This window comes from Balaenoptera ricei, chromosome 1 (genome assembly GCF_028023285.1).
Source record: "Balaenoptera ricei isolate mBalRic1 chromosome 1, mBalRic1.hap2, whole genome shotgun sequence".
NCBI classification, from domain to species: domain Eukaryota; kingdom Metazoa; phylum Chordata; class Mammalia; order Artiodactyla; family Balaenopteridae; genus Balaenoptera; species Balaenoptera ricei.
Window position 1 is genome coordinate 177,983,120 of NC_082639.1, and position 24,168 is coordinate 178,007,287.

The 24,168-nt window shown below is 40.4% G+C and overlaps 1 protein-coding gene across 21 annotated transcripts in view; it reads left to right on the forward strand.

The window, feature by feature from the left end:
• Positions 1–24,168, forward strand: part of ESRRG (estrogen related receptor gamma) — a 629,476-nt gene that overhangs the window by 313,315 nt on the left and 291,993 nt on the right. The window contains exon 1 of one of the 21 annotated variants that reach the window (XM_059942545.1): positions 5,041–5,508. The exons of 17 other annotated variants lie outside the window; for them this stretch is intronic. Coding sequence is in view for 3 of the 4 variants with exons in the window: in XM_059942430.1 (XP_059798413.1) it covers positions 16,653–16,822 (170 nt within the window). In the remaining variant the exon portion in view is untranslated. Of the gene's footprint in view, positions 1–5,040; positions 5,509–16,388; positions 16,566–16,646; positions 16,823–24,168 lie in introns of those variants that run through there. 3 more of the 21 variants (XM_059942445.1, XM_059942430.1, XM_059942440.1) reach the window with 3 other exon arrangements.

Sequence of the window (24,168 nt, forward strand, 5' to 3'; positions counted from 1 at the left end):
AACGGAGTCAGGCTCTCTAAAAACTTCATGATGTAGTTTATTCATGTTTTAGAAATGTTTTCTCAAAAAACTCTGATCAAATATTAGCAGCCCACGAAGGTAGGGAAAGCAAAGTTCATGAAACAACAAAGAGAGAGTGGGTAGACAAGGGGAGGAAAGCTTCTCTGGGAAGACAAGCTTTTGTGAATGGAGTTGGCACTTGGTACAGAATTTAAAACTAGCCGTCTTACCACTCTCTCTGTCCCATCGTATGTGACACCTTGACCTGTTGTTGCCAGTTATAAATATCAGGGAATTTATTAACCCTAGCAAGCCTGGGTGGCTAATTGCAAAGCAGGATATGTATTGCTTGTAAGGGGCTTAAGGCAAATGCTGGATGGACTCAGCGAAGAATCTCAGAGCCGCTGAACCACCTGCCCTGCGTTGACACATCTTGGTTCACACAAGAACTTGAGAACACTTCTGAATTCTTGAATGATTGCCTAGAGTTGAAAGGCTTAGTGGCATGAGAACTTGAGCTGAAAAAAAGATATCATGTCATAGATAGGATCATCCTGTCATAATTATAATTGAAGGCAGTTTGTTCTGACATAAGACAGAAGTGTGTACAAAGACATTAGGTTTGGTTTTTCCTACGATTCAGATCAGCTTTAATAAGTTGTTTTCCCCTCTTTTCCTCTTGCCATTCATCGCTCCATGTTTTGAATATTTTTCCCCCCTCGAGTGTCTTAATGTCATTAAAGAGGAATGAAGGAATAAGCTTAAACTTTCCAAGAAGGAATTGGATTAAAATTGGATGGATTCTCAGCTTTCCTTGATCTGGATGCGTTGTGAGGGTTAGAGAGAAATGGAGGTGCATTACAGCCAGGCAAATGCAAAGAGGTGTTGGCAAAGGAGCTTAAGAGCTGTAGTCTGGGCTGTGGGAACTTCCCAAAGACTGCCCTGTCCACGGAAAATTTTAGCAGGCTTTGCTTTTATATTTATTAAGTTTGGGTATGGTGGCATATCTTCCCCGAAGAAATTCCTATTTTTCTCTCCTAAGTAGGGTGAAGAACTCTTTCTTTCTCTCTGCCATATACCCCCTTCATTTCCTATACATTTTTCTATTGCTTGGTGTGAATGGGAATGTTTATTTCCAACATTATATTGTTTGTATCTGCTCCACTTCCTGTAAATATTTTCATCGTTCTGCAGAGCTGCACACTCTCTTTTCTGTTAGGCTCATTGTTTGAGGTAGTAGGACATGCAAATCCTCTCCAATTCATTTTCTGAAAGGTGTTCTATCTCTGCGTTTAGTGTCATTCACGGTAACTAACCTCATTCACAACTGGTAGAATTGTCTAATTGTAGTAGTGAGCTGAAAAACAGTGAGTATCACAGAAATAAAAAACACTTAATAAAACTAGTTTTAGTTCATTCAATAACAACAGCAAATTACTAAATCCTCACTAGGTACAAGGAGCTGTGATTAGTACTGCAAGAGAGAAAATAGTGGGAAAGAAGACGCAGCCTTTGCCCTGAAGGGACTTAATCCTACAAAAGCCATGCTTAGAAGGCGAAGGGCCATACCACAAGGCAGAATGTGATTTGGGCCATAAAGCATTTGCTAGCAACATTAGTACAGAGGAGGGACCAAATCTGTTGGGTGAATGGAAGAAAGCCTCTTAAAGAAGAAGAGGTGTATGAGACTTTAAAAAATAGGTAGCATTTTAAGTAGTTTCTGTTATGTTGGTTTTCCTCCTTGTTACAAGACAATAAGTGGTTCTTAAAGAAAAAAAATCAGAATACACAAAGAAAGCAAAAGAAGGTAATTTAAAAACACCATACCTGGGACTTCCCTGGTGGTACAGTGGTTAAGAATCTGCCTGCCAATGCAGGGGACACGGGTTCGATCCCTGATCTGGGAAGATCCCACATGTCGCGGAGCAACTAAGCCAGCGCGTCACAACTGCTGAACCTGTGCTCTAGAGACCGCGAGCCACAACTACTGAAGCCCACGTGCCTAGAGCTCATGCTCCGCAACAAGAGAAGCCACCGCAATGAGAAGCCCACACACCGCAATGAAGAGTAGCCCGCGCTCGCCGCAACTAGAGAAAAGCCCGCGCGCAGCAACAAAGACCCAACACAGCCATAAATAAATAAATAAACAAATAAATAAATAAATCTGTGACTCTGTTTAAAAAAATAATAATTAAATAAAATAAATAAAAACACCATACCTGCTGGAAGACAACTCATGTTAACAGGGGGCAACTAGAACATGGGCTTTGAGGATGAGGACGTAGCTGCCAGGTGCCTGACAGTTGAACTGACTGCTGGGCATCTGATGCCCAGCGTGTCCTTGCCCTTTCCCAGACTTCCAAGCTCCCTCCCAGAAGAGCTCATCCCAAACTAGGTGCTGGTGGCTTCTTCCTCTGTAATTTTCTATTCGTTGCTACGATATTTCTTAATGCCCAACAGACAGACAATATCATCTGTTTGCAAGGGAAGGTGAATAAAGCAGAGGTGAAACGCCAGCTTTTTGCTTTTCTGGTCAATATTTAAATGCAATATTATATCAATTCATTAACTGGTAATTAAGTGACAGGAACATCACTTCATTTCCGCTATGAATGACACCAACTTTCCTTCTTTCCAAAAATCTGGTTCAGGAGATTTTGGTGGGATGAATACATTGTATTTCTTTTAACACCTTTGTTGTTTAAAACCGGTATTGTTTCATTTGAGGTGTGAGGAAATGTGCTAACCTTGTCTTCGCTGGTGCAGCAGTGCAGAAATGATAACTATATATACATTTTTTTAATATAAAAATAGGAGCAGGAAGGAGAGAGACAACTTATTTAAATCCTGAATACAGTCAGACCTCATATGCATTGTTAAAAAAAAAAAAGCCCTAAAGAATTGCATATGGATTAGAGGGATGAATATTCTATTATTTCAGTCTGTTCTGCTGATCTTCTTATTGTGACTTTGTGCTTCAGAAATCTGCTAGGAATTTGGCTTTGCCGTAGTCGGCAGTAATTTTAAATGTGTATCAAGCACTTGATAGTGTATGATCTGCGTGCTGTTGCATTCCTATTCCCTAAATTTTCCACCAATTTATTACTTTTTTCATACTGTTTTAATATTTCAGGATGATGAATATATACAGCATCATTAAAGGTAAATAAAAAATGCATGAAATTAAAAAATGGAATATTAGATGTTTCTTTGCAGTAATCCCTCGGCCCAATAGGAATGAAATGTCTCTGTTCTATCAAGTAATCCCTAAACACGAGTAGGAACCTGGGAGTGTCCACACAGCCCACATAATATTTGTATCATCTAAGCCTATTTATGTAAGGCTTGAGTAAAAGTTGTTATTAGAAGACCTATAAACCCATTTTACAATTCCGAAAGATATGCTTGCCTCTTAATCTTCTCTACCTTTATTATTTTTGCTGGAGTTGATGACAATGTGTTCTTAATTCATTTTTCAGAATGCTATTACTGTGTATCTTTTTTCACACTGAGGTGATGCATTGGCTATTCTATTGAAATACATTTTAAAGACCAAGAATTGAGTTCAGTAGTTCATTTGCATCTTGTAGCTGTTTTTTCAATATTTATAGGAAGAAGAGTTTATTTCCCAGGGTCTTTCACAACTTCCAGATATTATTTGATGCATGTCTAAGGCAAGTTTTCCCAAAGTATTTCCTCTTTTAAGGAAGTCTATTCTACATTGACTCACTAAGCTCCTATTATTTTTTTGTTTTTTTCCTCAATAACAACAGTTTGCATTACGTGATGCTTTACTACAAAATTGTTTAAATTTAGTTTTGATCTTTGAACCAAAGAAGGCAACGTTTTGTAAGGAGACTATCTGAATATAAAAAGATCACAAAATGTTTTCTCTAAACCATGACTAAGATAAGGAAGTCTTGATATATGTTCCACATTGTTTAAATGACTTGTTTGGAAAGATTTTCTTTCTTTATTGGCAAATCTTCAGTGTTTGCCATCTTTGAAAGGCCTCTTTATAGGGAGAAGCTTTTCAAATATCTTAAAGTCGTATGTATGATTCCTTTCTTCTGTTGCTTCCAGTTAGATTTTAGCGGATACCAGGCTTCTCTTAAGCCAGTTTAGTTCTTTTAAATGTGCAAATATTGATCTAGCAATTGCATGTAAACACTCTTGACTTTCAGGAAAGTTGGGTGTATACCATTTGCATTCTTATTCCAGACACATTAAAGTCCTAGGGCGTTTCCAAAAGTTTGGTTCTTTTACTGTAACATTCCTTATTTGTTGCTTATTTATTTTTGGCTTAAGTACAAAAGGCATCATTCTACTATTCACTGCTTAATCAGAGTCGTGAAATGTGAAGATCAGTAGCTCTTACTGAGTTCACAATTATAAAATGTGTTACATGACCACAGTTTCTAATGAACACCCACCGATACGGTGTACTTTAAAACCATGCTTCGTACAGCACCCCAAAGGTACGGTGTGGTGAGACCTTTTAAACCTTTGCTCTAGCTTTGGCAAGTTCGCTCTGATACAGAAGATGAGTCCTATTAGTGAATGAGGCATTTCATGAGCCTCTGCGGTAAGTCAAGTTCAAGTTGGCTTTTCCTGCGAACACCAGGTTCGAATGGAAGAGTCCCAGCGTTGCCCCTTTACACTCTGCAGGTGTGCCATTTGGGATCCATGCTGTCAGCAACAGTGACAGTTTTCCTCTGGAAGCCAGTTTCTGTGTTGTGTTTGGTCCTCATTTTGCAAAGAAAATAGTGACACCAGATAACATCTGGCCGATAGTCCCCTGGCTGAACTTTACCCCTAGGAAGGCATGCAAGAGCTGGGGGGTGGGGGGCGGTTGGGGGGAGGTAGTTTTAAATAGCCCGGGCACTTCTGCTAGAAAAATGAGCAGCGAGATGTGCTTTCGTAACGGTCGCGTGACAGTGCTGGTCCATTGTGTTCAGTTCATCGGAAATCTGAGCCTCCTTCCACCAGCTGCACTTGACCGTGCCCAGAGGTCTCGCTTGGGTTCGGTTGGCAGACGAAGCTCTGCTGTGTGACAGCTGCAGTGGGTGGGTGCTGCCAGGGGCAGCGCAGCCAGGGAGGCCCGAGCCTGGGTGGTCCTCCCCCCAAGGCAGGTGGCAGGAGTGGCCCAGAGCGTGTGGATTAGGGAGAACAGCCACGGAGCCCCGAGAGGAGAGGGACAGTCTGGGCCCCTATTCTGACAATTTTCTGGATTCGGTATGCGGTCTATCCCATTCCTCAAGGCCAGGGATGTAGAGAACAGTGTGGCCGAAGGGTTAGAGCTCAGCCTTTGCAGTTGGCTCCCAGCTGTGTGACCTTGGGTCAGTTACTCAACGTCTCTGTACCTCAGTTACCTTATTTGTAAAGTTAGGAGAGTGATATTTTCTACTTCGAAGGATTAAAGAAAATAATCCTTTAAAAGCGCTTAGCTCTGTGCCTGGCACACAGTCGGCACTCCACAACATTACCACCGTGAAGCTTTCCTTTGCGGTAAGTGCAACATTTTCTGTTTATAGATGGAGAAACTGAGGCTGTGAATCATGAGCTCACCTAAGACCATTTGGCCGAGAATAGAATTCACGTTTCCTGGTTTTCCGGCTATTTTGCTAACCACTAATCTATGCTTCTTCCCTGCATCAAGCCCTTAACATTCCTGTTCTTGATTAAAGTGAGGGAAGGATTTAAGAAAATAATGGTAAGAAATAACCTCATAGAGATTAATTTAATCTGCTGCATCTCATCCTTGAAGCTGATCTTACTTGAAAGAAAAAAAACACTATGTTGTCAGTCAGTGTCTCCCCACAGCTAAAATGATCGGATTTTTTAAATAGAAATTTTACATTGCTGGTAAAATTGGCAAGTTTTAAAAAATAATAATTTTTCATGACTCTGTGGAGTCTTGTAGGCTCCTGAAATTATCCACAGACATTTAAACTGGCTCTGAGCCTTGGGCAGAATAAGGTAGAAAAGTGTTTACAGTTCATAGCTGTGAATGTACGCTGGAGTATTTTGCTTTAAGCAATACAGAAACTCCTGGGATAAGCAAAAAGCACATTTTCAAAGTGAAACAGACTGAAGCAAGTAGCAGAAATGTTACATATTAAGGTTAAAAACTATTTATAAGGCTGAATTAAAAAAGCATAGACAACGAGGTATCTTTATGCTTCTATTAATATTGAGTTGTGTCTACATTCACAAATTAGTTTTGCAAATTAATATTTGGAGTTGGCTAAATAACTGGTTATCAAATGTTTGAGAAGAAAAAAAAAAGTTGAATTCACCAGTTATTTGAGTGATTTTGACATGCAATTCCCCAAACAGAACTGTTTGTGTATATAGGCATAGTATAATTCAGCTCCCTCTAGCTTGTGAATTTCATTCTACAGATGGAATTCCCTTCCACCCCAAAAATAAATACTCAATAAGCACAGGTCTGTGGCTCGAGTCCACAGTGTAGTCAGGCTGCTAATTTGGTTTGATTACTAGATATAGCCCAGTGGTCCGGGGGTGTTTCTCCTCACCCAATGACAACAGTATTGAGTTGGGTAGAGTAGGAGGGTTTTGTTTTTGTTTTTGTTTTGCTCTGTTTTGTTTTGTTTTTTCATCACCAAGGAGCAAAGCCTTTTTGGCACATTAGCACTATTTTCAGCAAGTAATGTAAAATGGGAAATAATTGGGTTGACGAGCTCCTGGGATATTAGTGGTGCTTTGGGCAGGAAAGCAGGCATTGGAAAATAAATGACAAATTAGTCTGCTTAATCTTTTTATTGTGAATCAGATGCCACGGCAGTGGTTCATAATACATTAATAAACGCCAGTTAATGCAACTCAGACGTTATTCCTCAAATTCACAAGAGTGGTAAGAATTCTTTCCCAAGGGAGTGAGCATGTTTACCGAGTGATTTTCCTCCTATGCAAGCAGGATGTCCTGGTATAAACCCAGGTGAATAACGATAACAATGATTTATGTAGAGTGCATAAGCATTTATGGGCAGTTTCGTGCATATCCACCTGTATGAGCTTCACTATGACATCCCCAGGAGGGGCAAGTCTTCCTGTTTCCCAATTTTACAGACAAGACACCTGAGAAGTTAAATGATCTATCAGATGTTGCTTGATGTTGGTCAAGCAAAGATTTGGACCTTGATTTTCTGGCTTCAAAACAATATTCAATATCTTGTAATAACCTATAATGGAAAAGAGTCTGAAAAGGAATATATATATATATATATATATATATATATATATATATATATAAAATATATGTATTTTATATATATATATATATAACAATCACTTTGCTCTACACCTGAAACTAACACAACATTGTAAATCAACTATACTTCAATAAAAAGTTGTTTGTTTTAAAAAAAAACACTTGTGTTCTTGCTGCCCCACCTATGTAGAATTAAAATTGGTAGTGTAACTCTGTGTAATATAAATTCCGATGTCTGAGTTGAGTCGTGTTCCCCTATACATTTTAGATAAAGTTTCATAATACTGCAAATATAACTAAATTCTAAAATATTACCAAGTTCCTGATATTGCTAAGACTGCCTTTACATGTCTTCTCAGCACCGATGACCTAAGGAGTCTCATGACATTTTTCCTTTGGAAACTCTGAGACATGATCACAGCTGAGCCGGTGTGTGTCCCCAAGTATCACTAACCAGGCTAGTCAAGATAACTTGTCTAGGTCCTCTGACTTGTGGCTGATCATATCACGTGTTTAACAAACAGCAGCTTCTGAGTCCTGGGATTTCCACTTTAGCATCTCCAGAACATGAGTCAGCCATCGCAGCTCACGGGATCTGTTAGCGACTGGGCATCTTTACAATAAACCTCTCCAACTTCGCTTGGCTTCTCCCGAAGTTCATTCTTCACAATACTTAGACTTAACTGTTCAGCTGTACAGCGTTCTTTCATCCCAGTTAACATGATGTTTTGCAATTATTCTAATACCTGTTGTGGGAGGGATATTTTTGTCTATTGCGTCCCTTCTAGCCTCATTTATATCAGCCCTGTTCTCAATGCTAGATGCATAGGAAAGAGGCACTAAATTTGTGTCTGTCGATCAATTGACCAGAGGGGCTTTGGCTAACCACGCTGCCTCTTTTTTGTTCACACGAGAGCACCTACCCTGCGGTCAGTTAGGATATGATCATAACACTTAGGGAAGAGATGATATCCAGCCAATGTCATGGACAAGAGAGGAGTAGATAAAAAAAAAACAAAAAAAAACAGATGTGCAAGGGATTCAAACTTTAAAATTAGACTTACGTTTGAACCAGAGTTATCAAAATATGTTTCTAAGAAAGAAAGGCTGATTGCTAATGAGAAGAAGACAAATCATAGCACATGGTGAAGAATGCCAAAAGCAAACATCTCTCTCCCTGGCTCATAGCGTTTATGAATGCTCTGTTTATGTGGTTAAACGTGGTTGCTATAGCTTTGGCTTTGTTTGTTGTGTGGTCTACTGTGTGAACAAACAGCTCTGCAGAAATTGGAGGCCAATGGCACCCCAAAATAAGTGAAATAGAAACATTATCCATTCAGAAATTATGCCAACATAAACTTTTTTTATAATTTGGTTTTTGCAAAGCACTTAAATGTATCCTTTCAGTGTTAGATAAAAGCAAACGTTTCCCTATTCATAAATAAACTTTAAAGAAATGTGTTAAAACAGACAAGGTAAAACACCCTAGATTTAGTTTCTTTATGTAATGACTCTCTGAAACATATATGTCTTCAGCTTGATTGTTTTTTTCCGTCTCTTCTGAGAGGGGGTCTTGGAGACTTTCACAGTAATTATGCGTCCTGCCTTTCTAAGGACAGTCTGTTACTGTTTTCACTAAATAACCTGTGATCATGTAATGGATTAATAGTATTACCTCTGTTTTAATAACCACCCCCCTTATTTTACAGTGGCCGGCAGTGTGCCAGGGTCAGCTTCTTGGACTCTGTTTTTGTTCTACCTTCCTCAGTACTACGACAAAAACTATTTACGTTTTGCTTGAATAGCTTAAACACCATTTTAGAAGACTTTAGATTGCTTTTGAACATATTTGAATGCATCTTTAGCCATCACTGGGCTTAAAATGGAAACCCTTTTTTCAGCTTATCTGTATTAAACACCTGTAAAAATCAATGGTACTGTATTTTTTTTTCCTTATAATGCTCTGTTCCTTTAACTAATGCCAGAAATAATGCACAATTTATTCTAGCGTGTTCCCTTCCCTTTGCCTGATGTTCTCCGGTAGTAACTCACTTCTGCTGACTTAATAGTAAAATTGCCGGGTTGATGTTGAAATTCAACCAACTGGAGACTAATCCTCAAGAAGAAATTTGCTGTCTCTCCTACTGATTATCATCTGTCTTCTTCATAATGAATATGCAGAAAGTTTATTTTATTTTTTGCAAATGCACATACTTATAGAAATGACCAATAGGAGAGGTTAGAGTTAACCAGTGATGATTTTTTTCTTTTTTTTTTTGAGTGTTGTTATTTTTCCCTAAAATCAGAAGTCATTACATTTATATTGAAAATATTGAGTGGTTTGTATGAGCTTTATGCCAAACTAAGATTAGTGTGCTGTAGCCCATTACAAATGTGGAAGATGGACCATTTTTTATGAGTTAGAATAAAAAATATGATAATAATGTCTTCTCATCATCATAAAGAGAGATGATAACGACTAAATGAAATATTTATATTATCTCATTTTATTTGATAGGTTCCATCTTCTCCCGTACCAAACATCTTCCCCAAGAGCCACCGTAGCCTCCTGTTTAAAAAAGAAATCTTTGTAGAATTCACGTTCTCCATATGTGTGCCAATACCTCCAGTTATCCAATATTTGACTCATTCGGACTCTCTTTAGTTTCTGAAATTTATTTTGCTTCTCAAAATAAAGCCCAGTGATCTAGTATGTTTTGATCAGGGCTGTGCATAAAGGCAGGTGACATTTTAGTTTTGACATGCATCTCTATTTGTCTGTTCCCAAGCATTGCTTTTTAGAATGTGGGCTAATTGTTAAACAAAACTACATACGTATATACATGTATATATCTGATATATGCCATCCACCACGGACCCTCATATTCTGTATACCCCTCTGTCTCTTCATCAGCTGCATTTTGAGACTTTCGCTTGCCTGTATTTCTTTCTTTTTTTTTTTTTTAATTGGGGTATAGTTGTTTTACAATGTTGGACTAGTTTCTACTGTACAGCAAAATGAAGTGGAGTTCCCTGTGCTATGCAGCAGGTTCTCATTAGTTATCTATTTTATACATATTAGTGTATATATGTTAGTCCCAATCTCCCAATTCATTCCACGTCCCTCTTTCCCCCCTTGGTGTCCATACATTTATTCTCAACATCTGTCTCTCTACTTCTGCCTTGCAAACCAGTTCATCTGTACCATTTTTCTAGATTCCACAAATATGTGTTAATATACGGTATTTGTTTTTCTCTTTCTGACTTACTTCACTCCGTATGACAGTCTCTAGGTCCGTCCACGTCTCTGCAAATGACCCGATTTCATTCCTTTTTATGGCTGAGTAATATTCCATTGTATATATGTACCATGACTTCTTTATCCATTCGTCTGTCGATAAGCATTTAGGTTGCTTCCATGTCCTGGCTATTGTAAATAGTGCTGCAATGAACATTGGGGTGCATGTGTCTTTTTGAATTATGGTTTTCTCTGGGTATATGCCCAGTAGTGGGATTGCTGGGTCATATGGTAATTCTATTCTTACTTCTTTAAGGAACCTCCATACTGTTCTCCATAGTGGCTGATACAAATTTACATTCCCACCAACAGTGCATTCTCCACACCCTCTCCGGCATTTATTGTTTGTAGCCTAGCCTGTATTTCTAAGGTTGTATCTCTTCCGTCAAGCTCTATCTTGTCTACTTCTCAGCTGGACCCTTCCCAATCTTTACTTTTTCTTTGAGGCTTAACATATAGGAACACTGACATATATGCCACTGTCATGTAAGGATTTTTATTTATTTAATTAATTAATTTATTTATTTTACTGTGATATTCCCTTTATTGTGGTGATCTTGAACTAAACTCACAACATCTCCGAGGTCTGCTTGTTCTTTAAAGCCTGGTACCATTTTCAGGTTCCAAGAAGACCAGAGAAAGGGCAAGCGTGCTGCCTTCAGCCCCAGCTGTGCTTCTTTTTAAAAAAATCATTTATTAAACTATGGTTGATTTACAGTACTGAGGGTTGTGTTATAATGCTCGTGCTCTGAACATAGGTATGCAGGTTGTAAGGAGGAACAAAAAGGGCCAGAAATGGCTTGGGGAAAAATCAGGTGTCGCTGCCATTTGCACCAGGGCATCAGTGCAACGTCTTGAAGCATCTCATGTGAGTCTGAGGAGTCTGAGAAAGGGGCCCGAGCCCTGATGATCTGAATGTGGCGGGTGGGTGACAGGGCTCTGCTACTGCTCTGTTTTCACGGCCACCACTCGCAGAAAAGATTCTAAGAGTTCCCAGGAACAGCGTTCAGACATGTAGCTGGGTCCAGTGCTTTCCCGTGAACTGAACTGGCCCTCTCTTCCCCTCCATCCCTCTCTCTCTCTTCCTCATTCCTGGTGCTCATCGTCTTGAAGTTAGAGAAAAGAAGAAAGGCTTTGCCCAGTGTATTCTGACGTAAAGAGATTTTAGCTCTGTGGAAGGTGATGGAGGTAAGCCGAGCGCCAGGCTGACGTTTCAGCAGCGCGTCTGTGGGAGCTGCTCGCTCCACGCCCCTTCTAGGTGCTGTCTCCTGCCTCTGGAGCTCTGGTCTACCTTCCCCGTGAGAAGGGCCAGGGTCCCTCAGGCTTTGAGGCTCCACTCCTTGTTGGATCTGCTGCCAGAGACACTGTTTTCGGTTTAGCATTTGTTTTCTGCACGAGGTGTTCAGGTTTGTTGCAAGCCTGAAGGAGACATGCCTGAGGAATTTTAGCTTTTAAGGGGAAAAAGAAAAAAATGCCCTATTTTTCTGAACACATTGATTTGCTTTACACTTGTCTTAAATTTCAAGAAAACATTTTGGGTGCAGCACAAAAATATTGCTATTCCCAGTTTTCCTTAAATCCCTCATTTTCAAGACTTCAAATGATAAAAAGGTAACTCATCACACTACTTTGCAGTTGGTGCTTGTTACTGGCCCTAATACACGGTGTTCTGTGGTTTTTTTTTTTTTTAAATTGAATTATAGTTGCTGTACAATATTATGTAAGTTAACAGGTATACAATGTAGTGGTTCAGAGTTTTTAAAGGTTATACTCCATTTATGGTTATTATGAAATATTGGCTATATTCTCCATGTTGTACAATACAATATATCCTCATGGCTTATTTTATACCTAATAGTTTGAACCTCTTATTCCCCTACCCCTATATCCCCCCTTCCCTTTCCCCACTGGTAACGGCTAGTTTGTTCTCTATATCAGTGAGTCTGCTTCCTTTTTGTTATATTTACTAGTTTGTTGTATTTTTTTTAGATTCACACATAAGTGATATCATATGATATTTGTCTTTCTCTGTCTGACTTATTTCATTCAGCATAATGCCCTCCAAGTCCATCCACGTTGCTGCAAATGGCAACATTTCATTCTTTTTTATGGTTGAGTAGTATTCCATTGTGTAGATATACATGGTGTTCTGTCTTTAATGATGATACCCAGAGGTCTTTTTTGTTTTCTTTTACTATAACAAAGCAGACCCTTATTTAGTTCAGATGCTGCCTTAAATGTTAAAACAATCACAAAACACCAAACAGCTTTGTGTAGTGAGTAGTAGAATTTAGAGTCAATGTTAGTTCCATGGCCTTGGCTTAATTAATGATTCTTTCTAAGTCTTCTTGACTTATCATTAACATTTAGAAAAAGATGTAGTTGGAAAAATAGTACCCACCCTGCAGCGTCCTTGTGAGAACTTAATAAGGTAATACATAAATTTAACACAGCACCCTGTATGTACCGATGTATACACGTAAACCAGCCCAGCACCTGGCAACTACAGTTTCTTCTCTTCCTCCTGTTCTCCCTTCTTTTTAACTTCCTTCCTTCCTTCCCATCTGAGGAAAAAAATTAGGAAAAAAAAATCCTTTGGCAGAATCATATGTGATGAAACTTGGTATTATACGTAATGATGTCAGGCACTGAGGAACGGTTAGGGTGAGACCAGAGCTGGGAATAAATATTACAAGTAAACTGTTGCTCTTGTTGCCAAACCTGATGTTTAATCTCCAAGTTGTTCATTTTGGATTCACTGATGAAGTGAATGCATGCTTCCCTCTGTAATCAGGACTCATCCAAGTTTCTAGTTCAGAAGGGACCTGTTTTCGGACCTCACTAGGACTTTGTGTCATCCTCTTAAGTGACTGGAGCCCAGATGTTGTGACACCTCACATTATGAATAAGCCGGGCGTTCGCTTTAGAGCAGTAATAGCACCCAAACATCAGGAATTCTAAGTTTTCATTTTTTTACTATTTATTTATTTATTTGTTTGGCTGCCCCAGGTCTTCGTTGCAGCATGCAGGATCTAGTTCCCTGACCAGGGATTGTACCTGGGCCCCTGGCACTGGGAGCGCGGAGTCTTAACCGCTGGACCACCAGGGAAGTCCCTAAGTTTTCTTGCCGGCAAGCATCCAAGAACTTTTGGAGGATATTTGTATGTGTCCCTCAATTCCCCCAAAGAGACTCATCTCTGAAAGGAATCTCATTTCAGTGGTCAGGGCCAGTGTAGGAAGAATTCCACTTGGAGGGAGGTTGGCAAAGGGCATTCCTGTAAGATTTCATTCAACTCTAGGATTCTGTAACCTTTTGAGTCCCGAGAAGGAATGTGCCAAGCACTCCGGAAACTCCATGCCCAGCTATGAAATTAGTCAATTTCTTTCCATGACTGTGTTGGGATTAGTACCACCCTCGTACCTCGAAGGCACTTAGCAATGGTTAGCTATTGTTACTACTTAATGAGCCAGATTTCTCAGATAGCCATCCTCGTCTTGGTTCTCTCTCCCCCATCCATGCCTTTGAAAACTGTAACCACAATTCAGGATAAACTTTCAAACTGGCAGAAAGAAGAGAAGCTGCTGCAAGGGGGTGAAGCGTTTCTCAGAAACTCACTGTCTTCTCCCACGTAGCTGAGCCCTGGTTCCTTTCTGTCAACTGTCTGTACCCCAGGGTTCCTTTCCCTACAAAAATGAGAAAGCCAGACCTCAAAAGCGAAAGCATTGCACCCCATCCATTTAATGTTTTTTTATACTACATTTATAGTCTTTTTAATGATGTCAGAAACAGGAAAAAAAAAAAAAAACCTCTGTTGAAAAATGGAAACAAATTAGTATGGAAAATCCTATTTGCAAAGTAAACAATATTTTTAATAGCAAGGTGTTGTATTTTGTTTTGCTTTGTTTTGGGGACCATTCTAATGTGACTGTAAGACTTGAACCAAAACCTAAGAAAAAAAAAAGAAGAAAAGAGTTTGCAGACCCTTACAAAATGACAACACATTTCTCATAGAAAATTGTGGGATCTCCAAGAGAGGCCCCCCCTGCCTTTGCATGTAAAACAATGCCATCATTAGGCAGTGGAAGAATTGTATTCGAATTCTGGGAACTTGAACTTGTTTTCCAAACCAGAAGCTGGTTTACTCACATGTGTGTCAAACCATGACTCGAGGCTGCCATGAACTTGATTGTTAATTGTCCGTTACTGATTATAGCTACCTCTAGAGTGCATTTAGGCTCAAGAAATACAGAATTGGTTCCTTAATCAAGAATGTGGAATTGCCAGGCTCTCCCAGACGAGAGGAAGCTGCAGATGAGTTACAGAGCCCTGGACTCACAGATAGGATGCCTTTACAAGCCTGTTGTGCATCCTCTGTCTGCCGTAGTGAGGTAAAGGCAATAACATCACTTGATGATGGGTTTATTCTCTCCAAATTTCAAGACTGAAGTAGAAAGATGACACCTGAGTATAATTCCCAGGTCAGCTAATCTCTGTCCAGCCCTCAAAAGAGGCACAAAAGCAAGTGAAGCTTCGAAGAAGTCTATTAGGGGATGTGTTTGATGGGGCTTAGTATTTCTTACATTTGAGTTTTACCCGATACTTAATTTAACTCCACGAGTCATATAATACACTGGGGCAGGACTGGAGCGAGGTGAATGGCATTGCAGTTTGCACATGACCCTGACCTTGCAAGCTGGGTATTCATTTGAAGTAGGGGAATTCAAATTTTCTATTCTTTTGCATTGTCATGCCTCGCAATGATAAGCACAGAGAAATGTAAATAAAAAAGACCTATTTCAGAACCTTCCGTACAACCTTTTTGTTTTATGACAAAAGACAGTTAATTAACATACTAGCAGTAAGCAGCCTTCCCAAACTCATGCTAATTATGTATTCTGTTGACCGTGACTCTAGTCATAAGGTAATTGGCTCCCAGCAACATGACATTTCAAATCATCTCTTGAAATTACATCAAAAAGCCAGCCTGTTTTGTTTTGATAGGGGAACAATCAATTTGATAAGTGGTAACACAGCTCATTGTTTCACATTAATTAGACTAATTGCTGCATGTTAGCCTCTGAAATAGACAGAACTTGGAGAAGACAAAGGCTGCGGCCTTTAGCATGCAGGGCATGTGATGGTTCCACTTGCTTGCACAGACTGTAGGCAGAAAGCAGAGCTGTTAGAAGTCTGCCTTGCAGGAGGCTGGGTGTTAACAGCGGTTTGACGTGTTATGCTTAATACACTGGCTTTCACTTACAGCATCCAGGGTCCAAGTCCCACAGAGGAACGAAGAACTGTTTCTCAGCTAACTCGCTTTGGGTTAGATGGAGTGTAAAAGCCTTCTCTCCTTCAAGACCCAGACATTCTTCCGTCCCTGCCAGAGAGGCCCAACTAATGTCCCTTTGTAGTTTTCTGTGCATACATGCCTTAAAAACCAGACTGAAACAAAACAAAGCCAAAACAAAACAAAATACAAAAAGGAAAAGAAAAACTTTTTTTTTTTTCCCCCCAATTACAAAAAAACCCACAGAGATTCAGCAAACTGTCATTGTGGAAACCTAACACTTCAGCCTGCAAATGCCTTTCAGTTGCACAGACTGTACCTTGGTTTCTTCTCGAGGCCACCGATTTGGCCAAATCAGACCATGTGATCTTTAGGACAACAGCACGAGTCAATCTCAATTGGCAATGAAGAGAATCTGACTCGTGACCAGCCCGGACTCTGAGGCTCACGTAGGTTGATGAGATCGTGTTACTGGGCGTCTGATGCAATGGAACAGAACTCTTTTCCAAGGAAAAGGCATCCAGCGCTTTAAAAACCCAGATGCACTGCCTCTGTCACTCTGACGCTATCTGGTTATCCACACACAACTTCTGAATGTTGCTAGCTAACTAAACAAATGTGCACGTTGGCTCTCTGTCGTTTGTGTACCTATGCGTGTGTCTACTGTTTTTATCTGTGAAGTGGGAAATTCGTATAAATATTTCATTCTGCAGTTGCATATCATCAAATTCAAAGTGGTGAGATGGTAAGTCATCCTGTTGGCTTTGGGCTGCATTTGACCTAAGAGACAAAGTCTCAAACAACAGACTCTGCTAACTGCTCCTGAAGCTCCATGCAAAGAATAGTTTTCACACGTTCCCGGTGTGGAAAGGACTTTCTGTTTCTCACTAATTTCTTCAACTGTACCAAGAGTGGTGTTTTCTTTGAACAGGAAGGACAGCAGTCTATAAACATAACAGTTTTTTTCATAAGATACATAGCTGCATTACACATCCCCAAACAGTAAGTACGATGTTCCTCCATTTGTAAATGCTTATGGGCTTTCATTGAAATGACAGGGGGGAATATGACAGTGACATTCGAACCTGGCTTGGAAAATGAATTTGAAACATTTAAATGCCAATGATTTGCTTCTATGTATGAAGGCATCTCGGACGGGGAAGGCGGGGGCCGGCGGACATCGGTACCAAAGGAGAGCATTTCAGTTCTTTTTCCTCACGCCCTCAAAGGAATGATCCTTTGGCAGGAACTTCAAAGCACAAATTTGTGCAGCAGGTTTAATTTGGTCATTAAAAAAAAAAAAAAAAAATAGCGTGTGGGGTAGCAGAGGCAAGCAATTAAATGATGGCTCCTACAAGTTAATACATCTTCAACAGCCTTTTAAAAAGGTACAAGGATTTGTGATTTAAGTGTGCTAATGTGCTGTTTTCCCTGTAAAATCCCAGGGTTTATTCCGAAGGTAAATGATGGAGGAAAAAAAAAAAAAAAGCACCGAGATTGAAGCCCCTTAACATTCAGTTTAAATGCTGGTTCCGCTCGCCTGAGCACACGTTGGAAGCAGCTTTGTTAGGATTCCAGCCGGCACCCTGGCTGTCACCACTGGTCCTTGTACAGTCAAGCCCCACTCCGTGCAGAGCAAATCTTTGCTCAGTTAATCGAGCGGCAGTCACCTGTAAGCTTGGCTGCCGGCCCGGGTTGTTAGGCCTTTCCCTGCTACACCTGAATGAGATATTGATGGGACATTGCTACCCAAACAACAGAGTTGAGAAACGGGATAAAAAAATAAATTAATTAAATTGTCATGGGGCTGACAGAATCATTTTGAAAATGCCACTTACACCTCCAGTGTACAAGCAGAACAGGGAAACTACTGCTTCGCTTGGTGCGAGGTGGTGTCTCCTTTGATGGGTTGTCTTGTTTTCTTTCTTTCCATCTTAGGATGTGGATTTGGAAGGGTGGCGGGGTGGGGAAAGAGAGATACTGTCTGATGATTAACATGTGTAGAACCTTTTGTCCAACAGGGACCTGCTGTGTAGCACAGGGAGCTCTGCTCAATATTACGTGGCAACCTAGATGGGAGGGGAGTTTGAGAAAGAATGGATCATGTACGTGTGTGGATGAAACACCTTGCTGTACAGCTGAGGCTAGCACAGCATTGTTAATCAACTATACTCCAATATAAAATAAAAAGTTAAGGGACTTCCCTGGTGGCGCAGCGGTTAAGAATCCGCCTGCCAATGCAGGGGACACGGGTTCGAGCCCTGGTCCGGGAAGATCCCACATGCCGCGGAGCAACTAAGCCTGTGCACCGCAACTACTGATCCTGCGCTCCAGAGCCCGTGAGCCACAACTACTGAGCCCACATGCCACAACTACTGAAGCCTGTGCTCCTAGAGCCCGTGCTCTGCAACAAGAGAAACCACCACAATGAGAAGCCTGTGCACCGCAACGAAGAGTAGCCCCCGCTCGCCACAAATAAAGTCTACACGCAGCAACGAAGACCCAACGCAGCCAAAAATAAATAATAAATAAATAAATAAATAAAATTAAGAACTTTAAAATAAATAAATAAATAAAAAGTTAAAAAGTTAAAAAAAAAAAAAAAAAGAACCTTTCGGCCAGTTATACTTGTTGCTAAATTCACATAAGGCCTATTATCTACTGAATAAAAGCTCCCCCAAACAAGACACTGTGGAATGAAGTGACAAGGCTTTGAGGTAGGGAGAAAACTCTGGCAGTGGGTAATTTCTGCTGAGGAGAAAAATAAGGATCAGAGAAAATCAGGGACGAAGGATAAAGACATAAAGTAGGAATACTTTTTAAATAGGAATGGCTGGCAGAGCTATTAATCATACAGAGCTCTGAGCTACAGGGGTTGCGTGAGCCCCACTAAGACCAGAGGACATGGAAAATGCTGACTATACCATCAGAAGCTCCCCTTTTCCCAAAAGTATAACAGGGATGACCTGTTCAAATAGGCTAAAAGATCGATATAAAAATCTAAGGAGTTTTAGTAAATATTTAGAGTCTTTGGTTTTTCACTGTTGAATTAATGGTCTGTTGTGGTCGTGGCAGTTCTTACTCTCATCCTAAGCGGAAAAAGTGAATCTCACTGATGGCAGTAGGTTATTCAGGTTGTTCAGCGGCACTGATGGGAGCGGGGAGGAGAGGGGGGAGGGGCGAGCAGGCTGATGAACCTGAACCCTCTGGCAAGCCTTTGTTTCAAGAAACTCTTAATTGGAGGTTTGCTGGGAGAAATCAGAAATTACTGTAGGTTCTGAAGATTTAATAACTTCTTTTAAAATAGATTCAGTACTCTTGTAGTATGCATGTGCTATTTGAATGCATAATTTCTCCCGGAAATTATGGAATTTCTGCTCAGAGCTGTGTCTGTGTCGATAAAAGGACAATTCTGAGACTGCTGGCATTTTGCTCCCTCCAGGTCCACACCTCATTTTCCTGCTAGAGGTAGATGTTTCGGGACTCCGTGAACTGGTGTAACTGGAATGGTGAACAGTGGCCCTTCCTATTTCACTCTTCCACTCCCTACTATAAGCACAGACCTCCTGCTGGACCGCACAGAGTCTGGACTTTGATGGCTCAGCCAAAGACGAAGTCAGGGCAAGGACATAAAAGCACTTAGTTACAAGTCATTATTGAGCAGTCACTATCATACAGCATGGCTCAAGGTATTGAGGGAATATCTTCAAGATATGTAAGATGGGACTTCCCTGGTGGCTCAGTGGATAAGACTTCGCGCTTCCAATGCAGGGGCCCTGGGTTCGATCCCTGGTCAGGGTACTATATCCCACATGCATGCCGTAACTAAGTTTGCATGCCACAACTAAGGAGCCCATGTGCTGCAACTGAGGAGCTGGTGAGCCACAACTAAAGAGCCCACAAGCTGCAACTAAGGAGCCTGCCTGCTGCAACTAAGACCCAGCACAACCAAAAAAGTAAAAAAAAAAAAAAAAAGATATATAATATCACTTTTCCCTTTAGTAGATTATTGCTCTTAACTTTGGTTTCATAATCTGTAAGTAGGGTTAGTAATATCTACCTCTACTCACAGAGTTGCTGAGAAAATTATGTGACTCTAAGGCTCCCAGCCTGGTCTTTAGCATATTAACTGCTTCATGGTCGCTGTTTTTGGGAATATGGGTTGTGTATCTATGGTGATAAAGAATCATGGTGAACATTTGAAATTTCCTTCTAATATAAACAGGGCCAGATTCATGGATGTACAACCTGTGTACTCATGCAGGGCCCAGTGCTCAGAAGGGCCTTGCGCTTGGTTTAATGTTCTCCTGTTGCCATCTTGAAATCCTTCATATTTTTTTTTATGGGGGTATAGTTGTTTTACAACGTTCTGTTAGTTTCTACTGTACAGCGAAGTGGAGTTCCCTGTGCCATACAGCAGATTCTTAATAGTTATCTATTTTATACATATTAGTGTATATATGTCAATCCCAATCTCCCAATTCATCCCTCCTCCCTACCCCCACTTTCCCCACTTGGTGTCCATATATTTGTTCTCTACATCCGTGTCTCTATTTCTGCCCTGCAAACTGGTTCTTTGGTACCATTTTTCTAGATTCCACATATATGCTTTAATATAAGATATTTGTTTTTCTTTTTCTGACTTACTTCACTGAAAAATATTTTTGAGCAACGGAATGCCGCAAATATATGCAATAGGAACCAAATGGAAAAACAGATAGGTAGAAATGAGCTCTGAATGACCAAGAATTGGTAACAAATTAAAAGGATAGCATTGTATACCACACAATCAGTAAAATGGAATGTTTTTTTGGAATTCCTATTCTATTTGATAATATTTTTTTTAATTTTTAATTTAATTTCTAAATATTGGAGTATAGTTGATTTACAATGTTGTGTTAGTTTCAGGTGTACAGCAAAGTGATTTAGTTATATATATATACATATATCCACTCTTTTTCAGATACTTTTCCCATATAGGTTTTTTTTTTTTTTTTTTATGGCTGCATTGGGTCTTTGTTGCTGTGCGCGGGCTTTCTCTAGTTGTGGCGAGCAGGGGCTACTCTTGGTTGCGGTGCATGGGCTTCTCATTGCGGTGGCTTCTCTTGCTGTGGAGCGTGGCCTCTAGGCACACGGGCTTCAGTAGTTGTGGCACGTGGGCTCAGTAATTGTGTCTTGCAGGCTGTAGAGTGCAGGCTCAGTAGTTGTGGCTCACGGGCTTAGTTGCTCCGCGGCATGTGGGATCTTCCCGGAACAGGGCTTGAACCCGTTTCCCCTGCATTGGCAGGCAGATTCTCAACCACTGCGCCACCAGGGAAGCCCTACCATATAGGTTATTACAGAATATTGAGCAGAGTTCCCTGTGCTATACAGTAGGTCCTTCTTGATTATCTATTTTGTATACAGTAGTGCGTATATGTTCATCCCAAACTCTTAATTTAGACTTTTAATGTCTTATTCCAAGGTCTTAAGCATGTTTCTGTAGCACAAGAGTTTATAAAGTCAGGGGTTTATAGGCCTTTAACACATGTGCCCACAAGACAGTGGAGAACCCAGGGAGGGATGGATTTGATGGTAGGCAGAGATGTGAGTCAGTAAAGTCTGTTGAAATTGAACGCTAAAGTTTGTGAGCATATGCAGTTTTCTAATGAAAAAATTTGGCTTTCATCAGATCCTCAAAGGAGCCTCTGGCCCAAAAGTAATTAAAGACCCCTGCTTTGGTATTTTAATTTGAGAAAATGATGTTTCTTTCTTATTAAAATAGGACACTGTATATATAAGGATGTACCATTATTATTAAAGGGATACTTTCCTGACTTTTAATAACCCCTCCACATATAACCCAGTTTATCAACTATAATTTTGAAAAAATGTTTCTTGAATGTTTCAAGTTGGTTGAAATATTTGTTGCTTGCCTTTCAAAATTGCCTGTGTTGTCTCCCTCCTTTTCTCTCCAGCCTGTATTCGTCCTGCTTTTTGCAGATTCCTCAGTGTGTAGGGATGCACCAGGAAAGGGTAGTTGACAAAGCCTGTGAGCCAATGGCTATGAGTGGTACACTGCTTTTGTTGTTCTGGATTGTTTTTAGAATCCATATCATTGGTATGCCTGGGGCATTGGTGACAAGATGTTAATGGTTTCCTGACCACGGGGCAGACAGCTGTGTTGAGAGGTGTTAAGCTTTCTGTAAAATCATCTGTTTTATTACCTCAAATTTACCTACAATGTTAGCTCATTTACAACTGAATTGTTAGTCTATTCTTCTCACCTTTAGCAACTTCTGTTTCCTTTCTTTGTTTTAGTGTAATTTTATGTGAAAGATAATAAGATCCCTCCTCCCTCCCCTTAATAAATTAAGGTAGCTTTATTTACAAATAAATGTGGGTTTGGGAGGGCTCCCTTCCTCAAGAACATTACATGGTTCTCAGGCTATGTAAGTGATAATTCTAAATTATTGACAAGTGAGACATAACGCAGTTATCGTTACAGATAAATTCAGCCAATTTAGTAAAAGAGTTTGGAACGTGTCTGTTTTGCTTTTTCTCGTTTGCATCAAGGATGTAAGCTTTTACAGGGGTTCGTAGAGGTAAAATTTTGTCCTCTTGGTTGAGATTTTGCAAACTTTCTGATGTTAAAACCTCACTGTGATAGTATATCTCAATGTTCTCGGCTCTTTTTGGTCATTAAATAGCCCTCATTCCCTCTCCTCTGGATTCTTTCCAGTCTGTGTAGAGTCTGAATTGAGAAACCATGCATAATTTCTATAATCTTATATTCAGTCTTCTTGTGTATGGATTAGCCTTTTCTCCCCAGGTAAATTGTAAACTCTGGGAGACAAGGACCCAATGCCAGACCTGTTGTTAGTGCTTTTCACACCTCACTGATTCAATCATTATAAGGACTGCCCCCCACTACCCTGAGGAATCAGATCTGCCATTCAGGTTGTGGTTCTGCAGGTATTGGTGGTGTCTTCAGATGTTTAAGTTTGCTGGGGTAGATTTACTCCTGAAATACTTTCTAAACATGGCAGAAATAACAAGATAGAGTGATGGGTAGAAATGTAAGACCAATTCTACAGAATGTGAAAGTTTTAGGAATGAAAAATCAGTTTCATATTTATCAGAATTACTTCGTCAGGAGATTACCTTTTGCCCATTGTCGTTTTTTGAAAAGGGTCTAATGGTATTACAGTGGTATAGGTTAAGTAAGATAAAGTAACATTTATTGAGTGAGCTCTTGGGGAACAGAATACATAACAGCTGACAGTCCTCTCGGACTAGCAAAGAATAATGGTTAAGAATATTAATTAACCCTTTAGGGCTGAAGAAGGTCTTGGAAATTATACAGCAAAACCTCCTCATTTTGTCAGTGAGGGGATTGATTCCCATTTAGATACCTATTCAAGAGCATATAAGCAGTATTATTAATAGCAATTAATATAAGCCAGACATTTGTTTAAATGCTTTGCGTATGTTAACTCATGACCTCACGACAACTCCACGAAGTAGGTATTTGTTTATCCCCCTTTGTCCCTCTCCACTGTCCCTGCCTTAGGCCAGGCTCCCATCAGCTCCTATTTGGACTCAGTAAAGGCCTCCTAACTGGCCATCCTGCATCCATTCTTTCTGCCCAAGTAGCTCGTGCCCTTGGTAAATTTAAGGATCTATTGAAAACTCCTGTCTGGGACACCGCCCTACTCTTAGTGGCAACAAGCTGCTTGTAGGGTTCTCAGGAGGCAGCCCTTCCTGGCTTCCTGGAGGCCTCCTTCACCCCGGCCCCCTTGCTCGTGGTTCTGCAGTACTTCACCCCACACTCCCTCACCTGTCAGAGCGTGTGCATATACTGTTCCTCTATCTGGAATGCGCTCTCCTTTCTTATATCTCCTTTTCGTGGACTTACTTCCCCCCACCACTCAGATCTTAACTCAGAAGTCATGGCCTCCAGGAAGCCTTCTCTGACTCCTTAGCTAAATTGGATGCCACTGTTCCAAGCCCTTGAGCCCTCAGGGACCGTATCCCTTTGACTTAGCTCTGTGTTCTTAAAGCTGATGCAGGGCCTAGTGCATAGCAGACCACATGGATTTGTTGAAGGAGGGAAAGAAAGAAGGAAGGAGAATAAATGTCTTTCTTGTTTCCATCAAAATAGTCAGGGTTTGGAGTTACAGTATCTGAATTGGATCCCCACTTACTTTTTGGGAAAACGCATGGAATGGAGACCAAGGGCAAAAGACCAGTCAAAAGTGATGCTGAAATGAATTCCAGATTATCTGTATAGATACTCTGCCCTGAAGGAGGAGGAACACAGCCGCCCACTTGTTAAGTATGGGCTGTGCGTAGTGACTGCCTTCTCA